This window comes from Ranitomeya variabilis, chromosome 2 (assembly GCF_051348905.1).
Source record: "Ranitomeya variabilis isolate aRanVar5 chromosome 2, aRanVar5.hap1, whole genome shotgun sequence".
NCBI lineage: Eukaryota > Metazoa > Chordata > Amphibia > Anura > Dendrobatidae > Ranitomeya > Ranitomeya variabilis.
In genome coordinates, this window is record NC_135233.1 from 211190556 (window position 1) to 211207118 (window position 16563).

Genomic DNA, 16563 nt, shown 5'->3' on the forward strand with positions numbered 1-16563 from the left:
CACTAGCCCGAGAACAACAAGGCTTGGCCCGAGCACAAACGTCACAAGACTGCACAAAGCCTCGCACATCTCGTGACAGGGAAGGCCACCAGAAGGACCTTGCCACCAAATCCCTGGTACCAAAAATGCCAGGATGACCTGCCAACGCAGAAGAATGAACCTCAGAGATGACTCTACTGGTCCAATCATCAGGAACAAACAGTTTATCAGGTGGGCAACGATCAGGTCTATCCGCCTGAAACTCCTGCAAGGCCCGCCGCAGGTCTGGAGAAACGGCTGACAATACCACTCCATCCTTAAGGATACCTGTGGGCTCAGAGTTACCAGGCGAGTCAGGCTCAAAACTCCTAGAAAGGGCATCCGCCTTAACATTCTTAGAACCCGGTAGGTATGACACCACAAAATTAAACCGAGAGAAAAATAATGACCAGCGCGCCTGTCTAGGATTCAGGCGCCTGGCGGTCTCAAGATAAATCAAATTTTTGTGGTCAGTCAATACCACCACCTGATGTCTGGCCCCCTCAAGCCAATGGCGCCACTCCTCAAAAGCCCACTTCATGGCCAAAAGCTCCCGATTCCCAACATCATAATTCCGCTCAGCGGGCGAAAATTTACGGGAAAAGAAGGCACAAGGCCTCATCACGGAGCAGTCAGAACTTTTCTGCGACAACACTGCCCCAGCTCCGATCTCAGAAGCGTCGACCTCAACCTGAAAAGGTAGAGCAACATCAGGCTGACGCAACACAGGGGCAGAGGAAAAACGGCGCTTAAGCTCCCGAAAGGCCTCCACAGCATCAGGGGACCAATCAGCAACATCAGCACCCTTCTTAGTCAAATCGGTCAATGGCTTAGCAATATCCGAAAAACCAGCAATAAATCGACGATAAAAGTTAGCAAAGCCCAAAAATTTCTGAAGACTCTTAAGAGAAGAGGGCTGCGTCCAATCACAAATAGCTTGAACCTTGACAGGATCCATTTCAATGGAAGAGGGGGAAAAAATATATCCCAAAAAGGAAATCCTCTGTACCCCAAAAACACACTTAGAACCCTTCACACACAAAGAATTAGACCGCAAAACCTGAAAAACCCTCCTGACTTGCTGGACATGAGAGTCCCAGTCATCCGAAAAAATCAGAATATCATCCAGATACACAATCATAAATTTATCCAAATAATCGCGAAAAATATCATGCATAAAGGACTGGAAAACTGACGGAGCATTTGAAAGACCAAAAGGCATCACTAAATACTCAAAGTGGCCCTCGGGCGTATTAAATGCGGTTTTCCACTCATCCCCCTGCCTGATTCGCACCAAATTATACGCCCCACGAAGGTCAATCTTAGAGAACCACTTGGCCCCCTTTATGCGAGCAAACAAATCAGTAAGCAACGGCAATGGGTATTGATATTTAACAGTGATCTTATTCAAAAGCCGATAATCAATACATGGTCTCAAAGAGCCGTCTTTTTTTGACACAAAGAAAAAACCGGCTCCTAAGGGAGATGACGATGGACGAATATGTCCCTTTTCCAAGGACTCCTTTATATATTCTCGCATAGCAGCATGTTCAGGCACAGACAGATTAAATAAACGACCCTTTGGGTATTTACTACCCGGAATTAAATCTATGGCACAATCGCACTCTCGGTGCGGAGGTAACGAACCAAGCTTGGATTCTTCAAAGACGTCACGATAGTCAGACAGGAACTCAGGAATTTCAGAGGGAATAGATGATGAAATGGAAACCACAGGTACATCCCCATGAGCCCCCTTACATCCCCAGCTCAACACAGACATAGCTCTCCAGTCGAGGACTGGGTTGTGAGATTGCAGCCAAGGCAATCCTAGCACCAAATCATCATGTAGATTATAAAGCACCAGGAAGCGAATAATCTCCTGGTGATCCGGATTAATACGCATAGTTACTTGTGTCCAGTATTGTGGTTTATTATTAGCCAATGGGGTGGAGTCAATCCCCTTCAGAGGAATAGAAGTCTCCAAAGGCTCTAAATCATACCCACAGCGTTTGGCAAAGGACCAATCCATAAGACTCAAAGCGGCGCCAGAGTCGACATAGGCGTCCGTGGTAATAGATGACAAAGAGCAAATCAGGGTCACAGATAGAATAAACTTAGACGGTAAGGTGCAAATGGAAACAGATTTATCAAGCTTTTTAGTGCGCTTAGAGCATGCTGATATAACATGAGTAGAATCACCACAATAGAAACACAACCCATTTTTCCGTCTAAAATTCTGCCGCTCGCTTCGGGACAGAATTCTATCACACTGCATACTCTCTGGCGACTTCTCAGTGGACACCGCCAGATGGTGCACTGGTTTGCGCTCCCGCAAACGCCTATCGATCTGAATAGCCATTGTCATGGACTCATTCAGACCCGCAGTCACAGGGAACCCCACCATAACATCCTTAATGGCATCAGAGAGACCCTCTCTGAAAGTCGCCGCCAGGGCGCACTCATTCCACTGAGTAAGCACAGACCATTTACGGAATCTTTGGCAGTAAATTTCCGCTTCATCTTGCCCCTGAGATAGGGACATCAAAGTTTTTTCTGCCTGAAGCTCCAAATGAGGTTCGTCATAAAGCAACCCCAAGGCCAGAAAAAACGCATCCACATTGAGCAACGCAGGATCCCCTGGTGTCAATGAAAAAGCCCAGTCTTGAGGGTCGCCCCGGAGCAAGGAAATCACAATCCTGACCTGCTGTGCAGGGTCTCCGGCAGAGCGAAATTTCAAGGACAAAAATAATTTGCAATTATTTCGAAAATTCTGAAACCCAGATCTATTCCCCGAGAAAAATTCCGGCAAAGGAATTCTCGGCTCAGATACAGGTGCATGACAAACAAAGTCTTGCAAATTTTGTACCTTCGTGGCGAGATTATTCAAACCTGCAGTTACACTCTGAAGATCCATTACAAACAGGTGGACACAGAGCCATTCAAAGATTAGAAGGAGAGAGAAAAAAAAAAAAAAAATTTCAGCAGACTACTTATTTCTCTCCTTTCTCAGCCAAGGATTTTAACCCTTTAGTGGGCCGGTCAAACTGTCATGATCTCAATGGCAAGAGAACATAGCATAAGCATATATAAAGACTAGCTGTTGGAAGATGGGAACTAAGCTGACCATGAACTAAACCTAACGCACAACTAGCAGTGGCCGGGTAGCATGCCTACGTTGATTCTAGATGCCCAGCACCAGCCGGAGGACTAAATAAAGCTAGCAGAGGAAAATATTAGTCCTAGCTCACCTCTAGAGAAATACCCCGAAAGGAGACAGAGGCCCCCCACATGTATTGGCGGTGAGTTAAGATGAAATAACAAACGTAGTATGAAAATAGGTTTAGCAAATTTGAGATCCACTTACTACATAGCAGAAGACAGAAAGGACACTTTCATGGTCAGCTGAAAACCCTATCAAAACACCATCCAGAAATTACTTTAAAACTCTGGCATTAACTCATAACACCAGAGTGGCAATTCCTGTTCACAAGAGCTTTCCAGACACAGTAACAAAACTACAGCTGTGAACTGGAACAAAAATGCAAAAACAAACATGGACAAGAGTCCAACTTATCTAGTAGTTGTCTAGGAGCAGGAACAAGCACAGAGAGGCTTCTGATAACATTGTTGACCGGCAAGCAACTAACAGAGCAGCAAGGTTATATAGCGACTCCCACATCTTGATGGGAACAGGTGAACAGAGAAGATGAAGACACCAGTTCAATTCCACCAGTAGCCACCGGGGGAGCCCAGAATCCAAATTCACAACAGCACAGCTTTATAGGTTTGAATCACATTGAATCAGTTGGAATCACATTCTCATTATAAATGCCATAATTATATGATAAGTATGCACTAAGCTCCATCCCTCCATAACCCCACCCCCATATGACCAAAGCCCCGCCTCTGCCCCACCCCCACCGGGCCATGGAAAACTGGTCTTGCTTAAAGCCGGTCCCTGGTGCAAAAAAGGTTGGGGACCTCTGCACTAAGCTCCATCCCTCCATAACCCCACCCCCATATGACCAAAGCCCCGCCTCTGCCCCACCCCCACCGGGCCATGGAAAACTGGTCTTGCTTAAAGCCGGTCCCTGGTGCAAAAAAGGTTGGGGACCTCTGTTCTAGAATATGTATGTATATACTATCCACGTAGTATATAGCAGCCATGTAGTATATAGTACTGCCCACGTAGTATATAGCAGCCATGTAGTATATAGTACTGTCCACGTAGTATATAGCAGCTATGTAGTATATAGTACTGCCCACGTAGTATATAGCAGCCATGTAGTATATAGTACTGTCCACGTAGTATATAGCAGCTATGTAGTATATAGTACTGCCCACGTAGTATATAGCAGCTATGTAGTATATAGTACTGCCCACGTAGTATATAGCAGCCATGTAGTATATAGTACTGCCCACGTAGTATATAGCAGCCATGTAGTATATAGTACTGTCCACGTAGTATATAGCAGCTATGTAGTATATAGTACTGCCCACGTAGTATATAGCAGCCATGTAGTATATAGTACTGCCCACGTAGTATATAGCAGCCATGTAGTATATAGTACTGTCCACGTAGTATATAGCAGCCATGTAGTATAGTACTGCCCACGTAGTATATAGCAGCCATGTAGTATATAGTACTGCCCACGTAGTATATAGCAGCCATGTAGTATATAACACAGCCCACGTAGTATATAGCAGCCATGTAGTATATTTTACTGTCCACGTAGTATATAGCAGCTATGTAGTATATAGTACTATCCACGTAGTATATAGCAGCCGTGTAGTATATAGTACTGTCCACGTAGTATATAGCAGCCATGTAGTATATAGTACTGCCCTCGTAGTATATAGCAGCCATGTAGTATATAGTACTGTCCACGTAGTATATAGCAGCCATGTAGTATATAGTACTGTCCATGTAGTATATAGTACTGCCCTCGTAGTATATAGCAGCCATGTAGTATATAGTACTGGCCACGTAGTATATAGCAGCCATGTAGTATATAACGCAGCCCACGCAGTATTTAGCAGTGTGGGCACCATATCCCTGTTAAAAAAAAGAATTAAAATAAAAAATAGTTACATACTCACCTCCTGGGATCCAACGGCGCTGTGCCGATGCGCGTGCGGCTGCCGCCATCTTCCGTTCCCAGGATGCATTGCGAAATTACCCAGATGACTTGGCTAAGTCTTCTGGGTAATTTCGCAACGCATCGCCGGATTGATGCCGCATAGGCAGCGTCAATAGTAAAAAGTTGGGGACACACAGGGTTAATAACAGCAGCAACGGAGTGCGTTACCCGCGGCATAACACGGTCCGTTACCGCCGGCATTAACCCTGTGTGAGCGGTGACTGGAGGGGAGTATGCGGGCGCCGGGCACTGACTGCGGGGAGGAAGGAGAGGCCATTTTCTTCCGGACTGTGCACGTCGCTGATTGGTCGTGGCCGTTCTGCCGCGACCAATCAGCGACTTGGATTTCCATGACAGACAGAGGCCGCGACCAATGAATATCCGGGACAGACAGACGGAAGTACCCCTTAGACAATTATATATTAGATGATATTCTGTAAATAGTTATACCTGAGGAATTATAGTTCCAAAACCCTCCCCCTTCTAAGGCGTCCACCAAATTCCTTGTCCCCCAGCACGTGTCTAATCATTCTAGCGGAGGATGATGAAACTTCTGGGTTGTCCCACCTCCTCAGATGCTGCAGTTGTGATGAAAGGAAATACAACAAGGAGTGTGAGATAGCCAGACCCCCACTCTCTTTGGGTCTCTACACGTTCTCAAGTGTAATTCTTGGAATATTCCTTTTCCAAATCAAATCCCTGAAGATTCTATTTACTTTATAAAGAATTCGTAGGGGAAGCCATGCTGGTGCGTTGTGCAATAGGTAAAGCAGCTGTGGAATGAGAACCATCTTAAATAAATTAGCCCTCCCTATCACCGATAAAGGTAGTTTACACCATGCCGTTGTTTTAGTCTGGAATTTAGTTAGGAGAGGGTCGATATTTAGGTATTCGTGCTCAGTAATATCTTCACATACTACTATACTACTATATATATTTAAAAGAACGGACCATCTTAAGTCCTCCGCAGCCATCATCTCATTTGTGGGTCTTGTTCCCACTTTCATAAGTGCCTATTTACCCCAATTGATAGAGACGCCTGATAGCCAACAATACTTGTTAATAATGGCCATAGCTTCCGTATGGGAAGCCCTGAATTTTTGAGGAGCGGCGGAAGATTTAGAAATAATCTGCGTATATTAACCGTCGTTGACCTGCTTGGCATGGTGAATTGTGGACGTTATCAGTTTATTAAGCCTGTTATGTAATATTTTTGCCAAAATCTTGTTGTCCACTGTAAGTAATCAGATGGGGCGGTGGGACTCTGGAAGTAATGGATCTTTCCCTTCCTTTGAGATCACTACAATGGTGGCTTTATTCATTGATGGTGGTATTCTACCATTTTGTCCTGCATCATTAAAAACCTCTAAAAGTTGTCGGACAAATCACAAATGTAATCCGCACCTAAAAAACACCTCGAAACACACTTTTTTTTTTACTGCCTAAAGAGCAGCGAATGGATGCATGTGAGCATAGCCTAAATTATTATTTTTTGTTTTCTTGTAACTTAACTTGTACTTATGTTCATGGCAAAGTTTTGTTTTCTCTTATTCTTCTAAACTAAAGGTAAGAAAAAGAATGTAAAAAAAATAAATAAAATCAAAGAGACATGTGACCTAATGCAATTTCTAATGTTGCTTGTATTCATTTTTGTTTCCCTGTATAACGGTAATGAAATTGTTTGTACAGAGACACACAACCTCCTATCCTTACCGATGCAACCTGGCAGACTTTAAAATAGAGAAGAAGATTGGACGGGGGCAATTCAGTGAAGTGTACCGAGCCAGCTGCCATCTCGACCGGAAGCCTTTGGCTTTGAAAAAAGTCCAGGTAAGTTTTATTCTAAATGTAAAGTTGCATTTTGTTTGAAAGTTTGTAGAGAAAAAAAATCCTCAAGAATACAAGCAATAGTTTTGAAGTTTATAAAGAAGTTATAGAAGTTGCTCTGGTCTATTCCTTGTCCATGGGGAGCTATCACACAGTAAATAGGACCATGGATTTGAAGGTCATTTTCCACAGCAAAACTTTTCTGCCTTGGGTGACCTTTGCCACAATTTTCCCTATGAGGGTTCCTATGTGAAAACATGTTGCAGAAATTCACCTGGAGATGATAATTGTCAAGAATTCTTGCTCTCAACTCACCTGTCTAGATTATTTCATACATCGTATATAAGTTTGCTTTGAATTTTGACTTGGCGGAAAACACCCCTACATGAGCTTCCACAGAGAAGGAGCATCCGCTGTATGCATGGAGTGCACAGTTCCTTCATTCTATGCAGGCTTCACTTTTGCACCATTTTTCCATAATCTGCCTTAAAACTAATTCTCATGTCCTCTGAGGCCAATATTTTCACTATTTGGTTTCGTTCATATAGTAATAACAAGGCTGCATTTCGACATCCATGTTTTGGTTCCAAAACACACAGCTTCATAGATCAAATGAGCATGTTCACACAAAAAGATCTGCTTCAACTACTCTTTGCCTATTCTTTCTATTGATTTAAATGGGAAATCCAAATTGATAATCAACAGTTCATAAAGCAATTTTTTGGTGATTTTTTTTTTTCTTTCTAAGAAAAAAGAAGTGACATGTCCCTTCTTGAATCTGTCAAACAAAATGCTGCAATCAAATGTATGGAAAAAGAAACCTTTTTAAAGTTGGATTTCTTTTTGAAAACTACGATGGATTTATCCTCTTTAAAGGAACTCTGTCAGCGCAGAATGACTGTTGAAACTAGACTAGTAAAAATGTAGCCGCTGAACCACCATACTTATAAAAGTCTCAGTGTGTCTTGTCCCTTACGGACTGTGAATCACTTATTTCCACTTTCCAGTATTTAAAAAAAAAAAAACGAAAACAAACGGATCCTTAACGAACTGAGCAAAGATAGAAAAAGATCTGTTCAAATAATGACACTATGGTTTCTGGTTTCATATTTGTTCCATTTGGAAGGGATCTGTTTTCGCTACGGACGTCCCTGAATACTTCCCTTGTTCTGTGCACATGTGATATGATACAAAACGGATCCATTGACAGATGACCATCCGTTACGACCTGTTAAAAAAAAAAAAAAAAAAAGTATCTAGTTGCTAACTAGTTTTATAAAGGTGTTCTTCCAGTGGCGGGTGCATAGAACACAACTCTTGGTACTGATGGATTTGTATACGCCAGATTCTTCCCAATAACGTAAGACCACCGTGCTTTAAGCAGGTCAGCAGCGCTTCTAAAAAGCATGGATTTGTGGAGGGCAGAGCTTGTAGTCTGCCAGATACCACCACTAAGGGCTCATTCAGACATCTGCTTTTCTCATACGATTGCTATCTGTTTTCCTAGTATAGTCTCTGGGACTGTGCACGTGTCCATTTTTTTCCTCGGACTGAGTATCACGCACAAAAGGACAGAGACATGCCTGATATTGATCCGATTCTGAGATCAAAATTGACAATGCAAGTCTACGGGTCCATGTAAAAATCGGACAGAACTCTGATGCCATGTGTGAGCTGTTCAGTTTTCACAGACTGTTTCATAGAACTTTTTTTTTCCCATCTTGGAAAAATTGACAAATCTCTAACCAAACTCTCTGACGAAACTCGGACCATTTTTCTACTATGAGAAAAATCGCTGACGTCTATATGAACCCTTGAGCTGTAACTATTCCTAATATTTACATTTTTAGAACTCATTTAGACGATCACTGTTTCTTTTTACATATAAGAAAAATGGAGTGTGGTCGGAATTTTGTCAATTTTTCTAGGATGTAAAAATAAAAAATTACCTTCTACCTAACAGTTAAAAATGGACAGCACTTAAATGACATCCTAGTACTCTCCGATTTCATTTTCACAAACCCATAGTCGTACATTGCAGATTTCGATCCAGCACTCAGATAAATATCCGTGATTTTGATCAGACGAATCGGTCTTAAAAATCAGAGGTGCACAGCCCCAAACAATACTGGGTATGAGGGCTGTCTGTCAAAAACACAAATAGAACTTGTATGCCAAAAACGGCATAAAAATTGACATTAATGTCATGTCTAAAATAAAATATCGAAACAGCCGGCGTTTTCCCGGCATGCTTCTATTCTATAAACTTATGAATGAGTCTTATGAGTGAATTCTTTTTGTTGCACTTTTTAAAAAATTTTTTTTATGACTTTTACATAACATTTTTTATTATCCAGTCCTTTCGTTTGATCATTCATTCCATCGCATCACCTTGTTTGTCATTCACAGATATTTGAAATGATGGATGCCAAAGCCAGGCAAGACTGCATTAAAGAAATTGACCTGCTAAAGGTAAGACTGACTAATAATATGTGCGGTATATATTGTTGTTACTGTATTATTTTGCTTGTTTAATGATCGTATCTATGGTAATCAGAATAATATATTTTAATGCAGAAATCAAAATCTATCGCGCTCCTATCACCAACTAACTCTAGTTCTGGCTAATGTAGATAGTCGGCATAGCTTTTAATTTTTCTTTTCCATTTTAGTCTTTTTCAGCCAATAAATTCTTCGTTCTGCGTCTCAGTCATGTTCTTATGAAGGCAGGGCAAGCCATTTTTTGCTTTTCTGCAGAGAAGCCCCTGTGGCAAGTGACCTGTAATGTTTGTGCCGGCGTGTTTTCCCTGAAGCGGCATAGCAGGGAATCAGCCCGGCCACAGACAAGCGATACTGTTGTGTTCTGACCCAGCAGTGAGCTTCAGCTAAAGGATGAGAAAATCCAAGAATAGTAGACATTATTGAGATAAAATATGTGATGAAATGTTTGGAAAATTACAAAAAAATAAGAATCCTCAGTGATAACAATATAGAATTATTATTATTTTTTACATTTGGTAAATTGTACTAATTCCTAATAGCTTTTGCTGGAATTCCATTTGAAGCTTTTTTAACAGCATTTTTTAGTAGCATTTTCCTTGGGTTGGCATTCACCTTCCCAATAAAATGTCCTTTATTCTGAATCACATTAAAAGACAAGGGTGGGAGAGTCTCATGTGGAGACACATCGAACAACGGCCGTTTCGCACTGGTATGTGCTTCTACGGGTCCAACATGACAACGATCCAAAAAACACAAGGCCAAGTCGACCTGTCATTGGCTACCGCAGAACAAAGTGAAGGTTCTGGAGTGGCCATCTGGGTCTCCTGACCTCAATATCATTGAGCCACTCTGGGGAGATCTCGAGCACATAGTTCATGCTAGACAGCCCAGGAATTTACTGGAACTGGAGGCTTTTTCCCAAGAAGCGTGGGCAGCTTTACCGTCTGAGAAAATAAAGAACCTCATCCACAAAAGACTTCAAGCTGTCATTGATGTTAGAGGGGGCAATACACGGTATTAAGAAATGGGGTATGTGAACTTTTAGTCAGGGTCATTTGGATGTTTTGGGTTTTCATTATGATATAAAAAGAGAAAACACAGTAGTTTGACAATAAATGGCTTCACCCAACCACTAGCGATGAGTGGACGAAAAGTTTTGGTGTTATCAATCATATTCTCTGAAAAAAGCCCAAGAAAGCAAAAATTCTTCCAGGGTATGTAAATTTTTGAGCACAACTGTAGTTCCAGCTAAAGTGCCCTTGTAACAGTGCCTGACAGTGCTCTGGAAGAAATGCACCTGCAGTGTCCTCATTATACCTCTGGTCATGATCCCAGAAGGATATTCATCTACATGGTCCTCATAATCGTGCGAAGCACAGAACTCCATATAGTACCAGCCAAAGTACTCTCATAACAGTGCCTGGCAGTGCTCTGGAAGAAATGCAGTGGCAGTGCCCTCGTTACACATCTGGTCATGATCCTAGATAAATCTCCAGCTACTTAGTCCTCAAAACAAGGCGAAGTGCAGAACTTACATATAGCAGAGCCAAAGTGCCCTAATAACAGTGCCTGGAAGTGCTCTTTAAGAAATGCACCTGCAGTGCCTTCATTATACCTCTGGTCATTATCCCAGAAAGATCTCTAGAAGAAATTCAACTACAGTATCGTCCTTGTACTTCTGATCAGTGCCCAATAACGCCTCCAGACATGTAGCTCTGATAACAAGACCAAGTGCAGTTCTCCTATATAGGAGCAGCCATAGTCCCTCGTAACAATGCCGGTCAGTGATCTAGAAGAAATGTAGTGACAGTGCCCTTGTGATACCTCTGGTCATGATCCAAGAAGGATCTCCAGCTACATGGTCCTCATAGCAGGACGAAGCACAGAACTTTCATATAGTACCAGCTAAAGTGCCCACATAACAGTGCCTCACAGTGCTCTAGTAAAAATCCAGCTACCGTACCCTACTAATGCATCTGACCAGTGACCAATAACACCTCCCGCCATGTATTCAGAGATGGGCGGACCCCTGGATGTTCAGGTCTGGCAGGTTCTACCGAACAGTTAAAAGGCAGTTTAATGTAATGTCCTATAGGTAGAAGAATCCCTCTCCTCCCGCACAGCGTGCTGGCATCTTGTCATACACTGGAATGTCCAGCATTTGGATTCTCACAAGTCAAAATGAAAACCCGCATGCTTCATGTGCATTTGCACATTCCAGCTGGTTTCAGATATATTTGACATAACGGGATGGAATTTCCCAAATCTTCCTAATATTTTATAGGCAATAATCTCTCAGAAAGACACTTTAGTGGCCTGTGGGCATTGCTTTGCTGAATATATATATTTTTGAAACATTTCACACTTGAAAATTTGCAAGTATGCTCAAAGCCAGGATCCCTGCGGAGAGAAAAAATGCCGTTTAAACACTCAAATCACAGCATCAAACAGCTCAAAATCTGGCGAGTCAGTCTGAGCAGTCACATTGCGTTGCGAATGAGCAGCGAGTGTATCTGTTTTACTGCCTGTAGGGCATTCCTTTCTAATGTGTACGCATTTATAAATTATGTCTGATACAAACCCTGAATGCACAGAAGTCAGCGTACAAGGAGCTCAACAAATCAAAAGTAACAATAATGTAAGTTTTAAGTAGGTTCCCGAGAAACCGTTTAATGCAATACAAGGTCAGCAGTTTGTGGGGCTTACGGAGCAGGTGGAGCACCCCTCGTCAACGGCTTCAGCACATGATAGTCCAAGGCTACAGTCGATATATGATGGGAGGCAGAGAAACCTCTTTAGTTTGACTGGCGGAATCCCCGGTTAGCATTTTAAAAGAAAAGTATTTAGTTGTCCTTCTGTTAATTGACAGATTCCATCTTGGAGTTTTTGTTTCTCTTTTTTTTCTTCTTTTTATTTTCCATTGTGTCATAACAATAAAAAAAAAAAAAGGCAAAACAAAAACAATAAACATGAAAAACGTATTTTCTGTAATGGAGTACTATCTATTATAACTGTATTTAAAGAGTTATTACATGCAGATTTGAGAATAATTCAATACCTTCCCATAGATCTCTTCATTCTATTACTATTGTTCTTTTTTTTTTTTTTTCTTTTTACCAGTGTGCGGGAGCATAGCATGATAAAGTGCCGACTTGCATTGTCGCACTAGATACCACTAATCTGTATGACATTCAGATTTCAGCATTATGTAAAAGTGTACCAATTGTTACAGAAGATGCATGAAAAACATATCTAAGTAGAGCAGACAGGAGGTCTTCTGTCAAAGTAGCCTGACTGCAGGATTGACACCTAATAACTAATCATATGGCTGCATTTGTCTTCTAAAGGCTTGTGAACATCCTATGATTATATCGGATGAGTGCTATCCGTGGTTTTCACAGATAAAGTATCATAGGTACGAATGCTATGGGGCTGTCCACAAAAGAAAAAAAGATCTTTATCCATGTGTCGGATCAAAATTGGCAATGCAAGTCTATGGGCCCGTGAAAAACATCAGACCGCACTCTGATGATATCCGAGTGTGGTCTGATTTTCATGGACTTACAGAATCGAGAGGGTGGAGAAGATTTATTTTTCTATCCACTGATGCCACTCTGATCAAATCTCTGATCAAACTCTCGACCCAACTCTCGACCCAACTCTCGACCCAACTCTCGACCCAACTCTCGACCCAACTCTCGACCCAACTCTCGGCCCAACTCTCGGCCCAACTCTCGGCCCAACTCTCGGCCCAACTCTCGACCCAACTCATTAGACCATTTTTCTCCAATGGAGAAAAAAATGTTTATGTGCACCTTCCCAGATGGTGATTCCAGGCAGTCCCATTGTTTGGGCAAAGTTCACAGTACATCGCAATACTCACATTTCTCAGGTCTTTCTGAAACAAAATTCTTGTGAATAGCACTAATCCAAAAGGCTGGCACTACTCGTGGGCCAGTCCTACCCAGTTTCCTTGTAGGACACCCACTTTACTTAGATGTCTGGTCTGCACGTAGACTCTCCTCCCTGAATTTTAAATCCCACGGATAATTGTGAGCAGGGCAGTTTTGGGCATTAGCCATGGACCTATGCCTACATGCCAGAGGCTTACAGTCACATATACCTTGGAGATCTGTAAAACGTGTACTTCTAAAGCCCACGGATGCTGAACATTTTGGCTTGTGCAGTGTAAGTGCAAGCTGTTGTCATGTAGACATAGGTATATTGCACATACTCAAAGTCGCTGTGTTAGCAAGCATAAGCAGGATTTAGAAGCGAGCATTTGACAGACATCTGGAGCATGCACAGTGTTAACATAAACCTATGTCACATAGGCATAGGTCCATTATTCATGCCCAAAGTTGTGGAATTCATGATCTTCTCCGGGATTTAGAATTCAGGGGGGAGAATGTAAGGGCACAGCAGAGATCTCTGTGGGCATGCTGACCGGAGACTGGGCAGGACTGGTCCACGAGTGTTGGCATGCGGATGGGAGACTGGGCAGGACTGGTTCGCCCATAGTGCACGCCTTTTGGACTAGTCCTATTCATAAGAATATGTAGAAAAAGAAGCTGGAAAAGCTGAAACTCCCAATGTACTGTGAACTTTCCCTAAACAATGGGAATGGTGAAGTCACCATTAAAAGGCAAATGTAGCCATGTCATTGGTTAATAGGTGTTGATCTTGCTGTCAGGATTTTTTTTAAATATGTTTTTGGAGAGCATCATGGCAAGAAGCTCCGATTAATACATGACAATACGAAGCCAAAGTTTTGGAGCCTTATCTAAAGTGGAGAAGACGTGTCCATGAAAGCTTTGGAATTAGGCCGGGGTCACACTTGCGAGTTCAATGCGAGAAACTCCTGCAAATCTCTCGCATCAATACCCGGCACTCGGGACAGGAGCATGCATCTGCATGTATTGCTATGCAGTCACACGCTCCGGTCCCGAGTGCCGGCGGCAGTGCTGGGTATTGATGCGAGAGATTTGCAGGAGTTTCTCGCATTGCACTCGCAAATGTGACCCCGGCCTTAGAATGGAAAATTAAGAGGAAACTGGTTCAATAAGTAAAGTGGATGCAGCTGATCCAAGTAGGTGTCTGCATCGTCGGTTTAGCGACTTATCTAAAAAATCACAGCTAGCATTTCTAGTGTCACTTTGTAAAGCCATCATGGATGATAAAATAAGTGATAAATGTCTACAGTTCAATTTACCAATATGAACTCATTTACTACAAGAAGTACACCAGCCTCACAATAAATAAAAAATCAGGAATGTGTCAATTTATATTTCATGGACACTGGAAAAAAAAAAGTCTGTATTTTTATGGACTGGTCATAACAGTTGGCGACCCCACAGAAAGCTTGCAAAACTTCGCAGATCAAACAGCAGACTGTCATGTAGCTGCCATCATTTACCAATCCTGGAGGCATGGGGCTTTCAGAGGACACGAGATGGTCTGTGTAAAGTGAAAAATCCATGGGTGGCAAAGAGCAAGTAGGAGGGACAGGGCGCAGTGACTAAATAGTAGGATCTGGGGTCTGCGAAAAGTGCAGTGGCTGCTATGGAGTATTCTCATAAGTTGTTAATTTGATGGATACGTTTTTACACGTTCAAGTCTATAAAAGTAGTGCCGTCAAAGACTCTATTTCATATTTCAATCTTTAGCGGTTTAATATCTTAGTGTCATTTTGGCCTCCATCTGACCATTTGAAACCCATGGAGACATGACTGCGAAAAAGCTCCGTAGACCCGGCATAAAATTATTTTTGATTATTATCATTGGTTTTTATTTTACTCTCCATTTAGATCCATATAGATTTGTATCTTATATAAAAGTGAAAAAGGAAATCGCCAGCTCACCTATGTTTCCGACTTTTAGGTTTTGGAGAGCCTGGTTGCAAGGAGGTGGGTTTCACCAGCTCGATCCAAGTAGGGTATAACATTAGCACTTTGTTTCAAACATTTAAAATCCATAAAGGAGTGATGAGTGGATACTGATCATCAACGCGTTTCAGGCGCTATGACCCAGATTCATCATTTCCTTTGTGTCTTTTTTCTTTTGCCCCCAATCCATTGTTTTATTTGCGTTTTTTTTTAAAGTCTATTTTATATTTGCTTACCTGGATTTTTTGTGTGTTATTTTTCCACATTATGGCCAAAGCTGAGCGATTCCAGATGTTTTTGCAGGATTCATCAATTGCGAATTTCTAAAAAGTCACAACATTTGGCACAGTTTCACTCCAGTTGCCCCCTGGTGTATTTACGAGTATGCCAGAATTTTTGTGCGATTTTTGCGACTTTTGGCTCCAAAAGTCACAAAAGCAGTTGAAGACAGGGAAAAGGCCCATTTTTCACTTTGTGCCAAATTCATGTATTGCTTGTGCCATGCTTCCGGGCTGAAGCTGATCTCGGACTTCCTCTTCATGTTCAATTCGTAAGAAGGCGGGGACAGTGACGCCAGCTCTGATTGGGTACTGGGGTCATATGCAACAACACCACACAAGAGCCCCAGGAACGCAAATTCCAACGTCACGGGAGGTGAGTTTAAACTTTTTATATTTTATCGGGGCCAAACATTTAGATCAAGAAGGGGTTGTCCTAGTAGTAGACAACTCCTTTAAGAACGCATATAGCGATTGAAAAGTGTCGATGATTAGTATCCACTCATCGCTCTTCTATGGGTTTTAAATGTTTGGAAAAAAACGCAAATTTTAACCTTGAATCGAGCTGGGCAAATCCACCACCTTTTTGGAAATTTCATATGGCATAAGCAAATAATATGGACAAGTACCAAACTTTCCAACTTAAATCAATTTGTTTCCAGATGTGTTTTTTTTTTGTCTTCAGATTTTATTCATTCCATCTCGTTCTTTCTGATTTGTCATGCAGCAATTGAACCACCCGAACATTATCAAGTACCTGGACTCCTTTATAGAAGACAATGAGTTGAACATCGTTTTGGAGTTGGCAGATGCTGGAGATCTCTCTCAAATGATTAAAGTAAGGGCCAACACTATTTTTCAGATGTGTATTTTTTTTTTCTGAGTATCGTATATATCTTTATCAAGTGCTTT

General features: G+C 42.0%; 1 protein-coding gene across 5 annotated transcripts in view; it reads left to right on the plus strand.

Moving 5' to 3' along the window:
* The window catches only part of NEK6 (NIMA related kinase 6), a 222848-nt gene that overhangs the window by 151577 nt on the left and 54708 nt on the right, over window positions 1–16563 (plus strand). For all 5 annotated transcript variants that reach the window (XM_077283551.1, XM_077283555.1, XM_077283553.1 and 2 more), the window contains 3 exons: window positions 6849–6989; window positions 9396–9458; window positions 16379–16489. In XM_077283551.1, the coding sequence (XP_077139666.1) occupies window positions 6849–6989; window positions 9396–9458; window positions 16379–16489 (315 nt within the window). The remainder of the gene's footprint in view (window positions 1–6848; window positions 6990–9395; window positions 9459–16378; window positions 16490–16563) is intronic.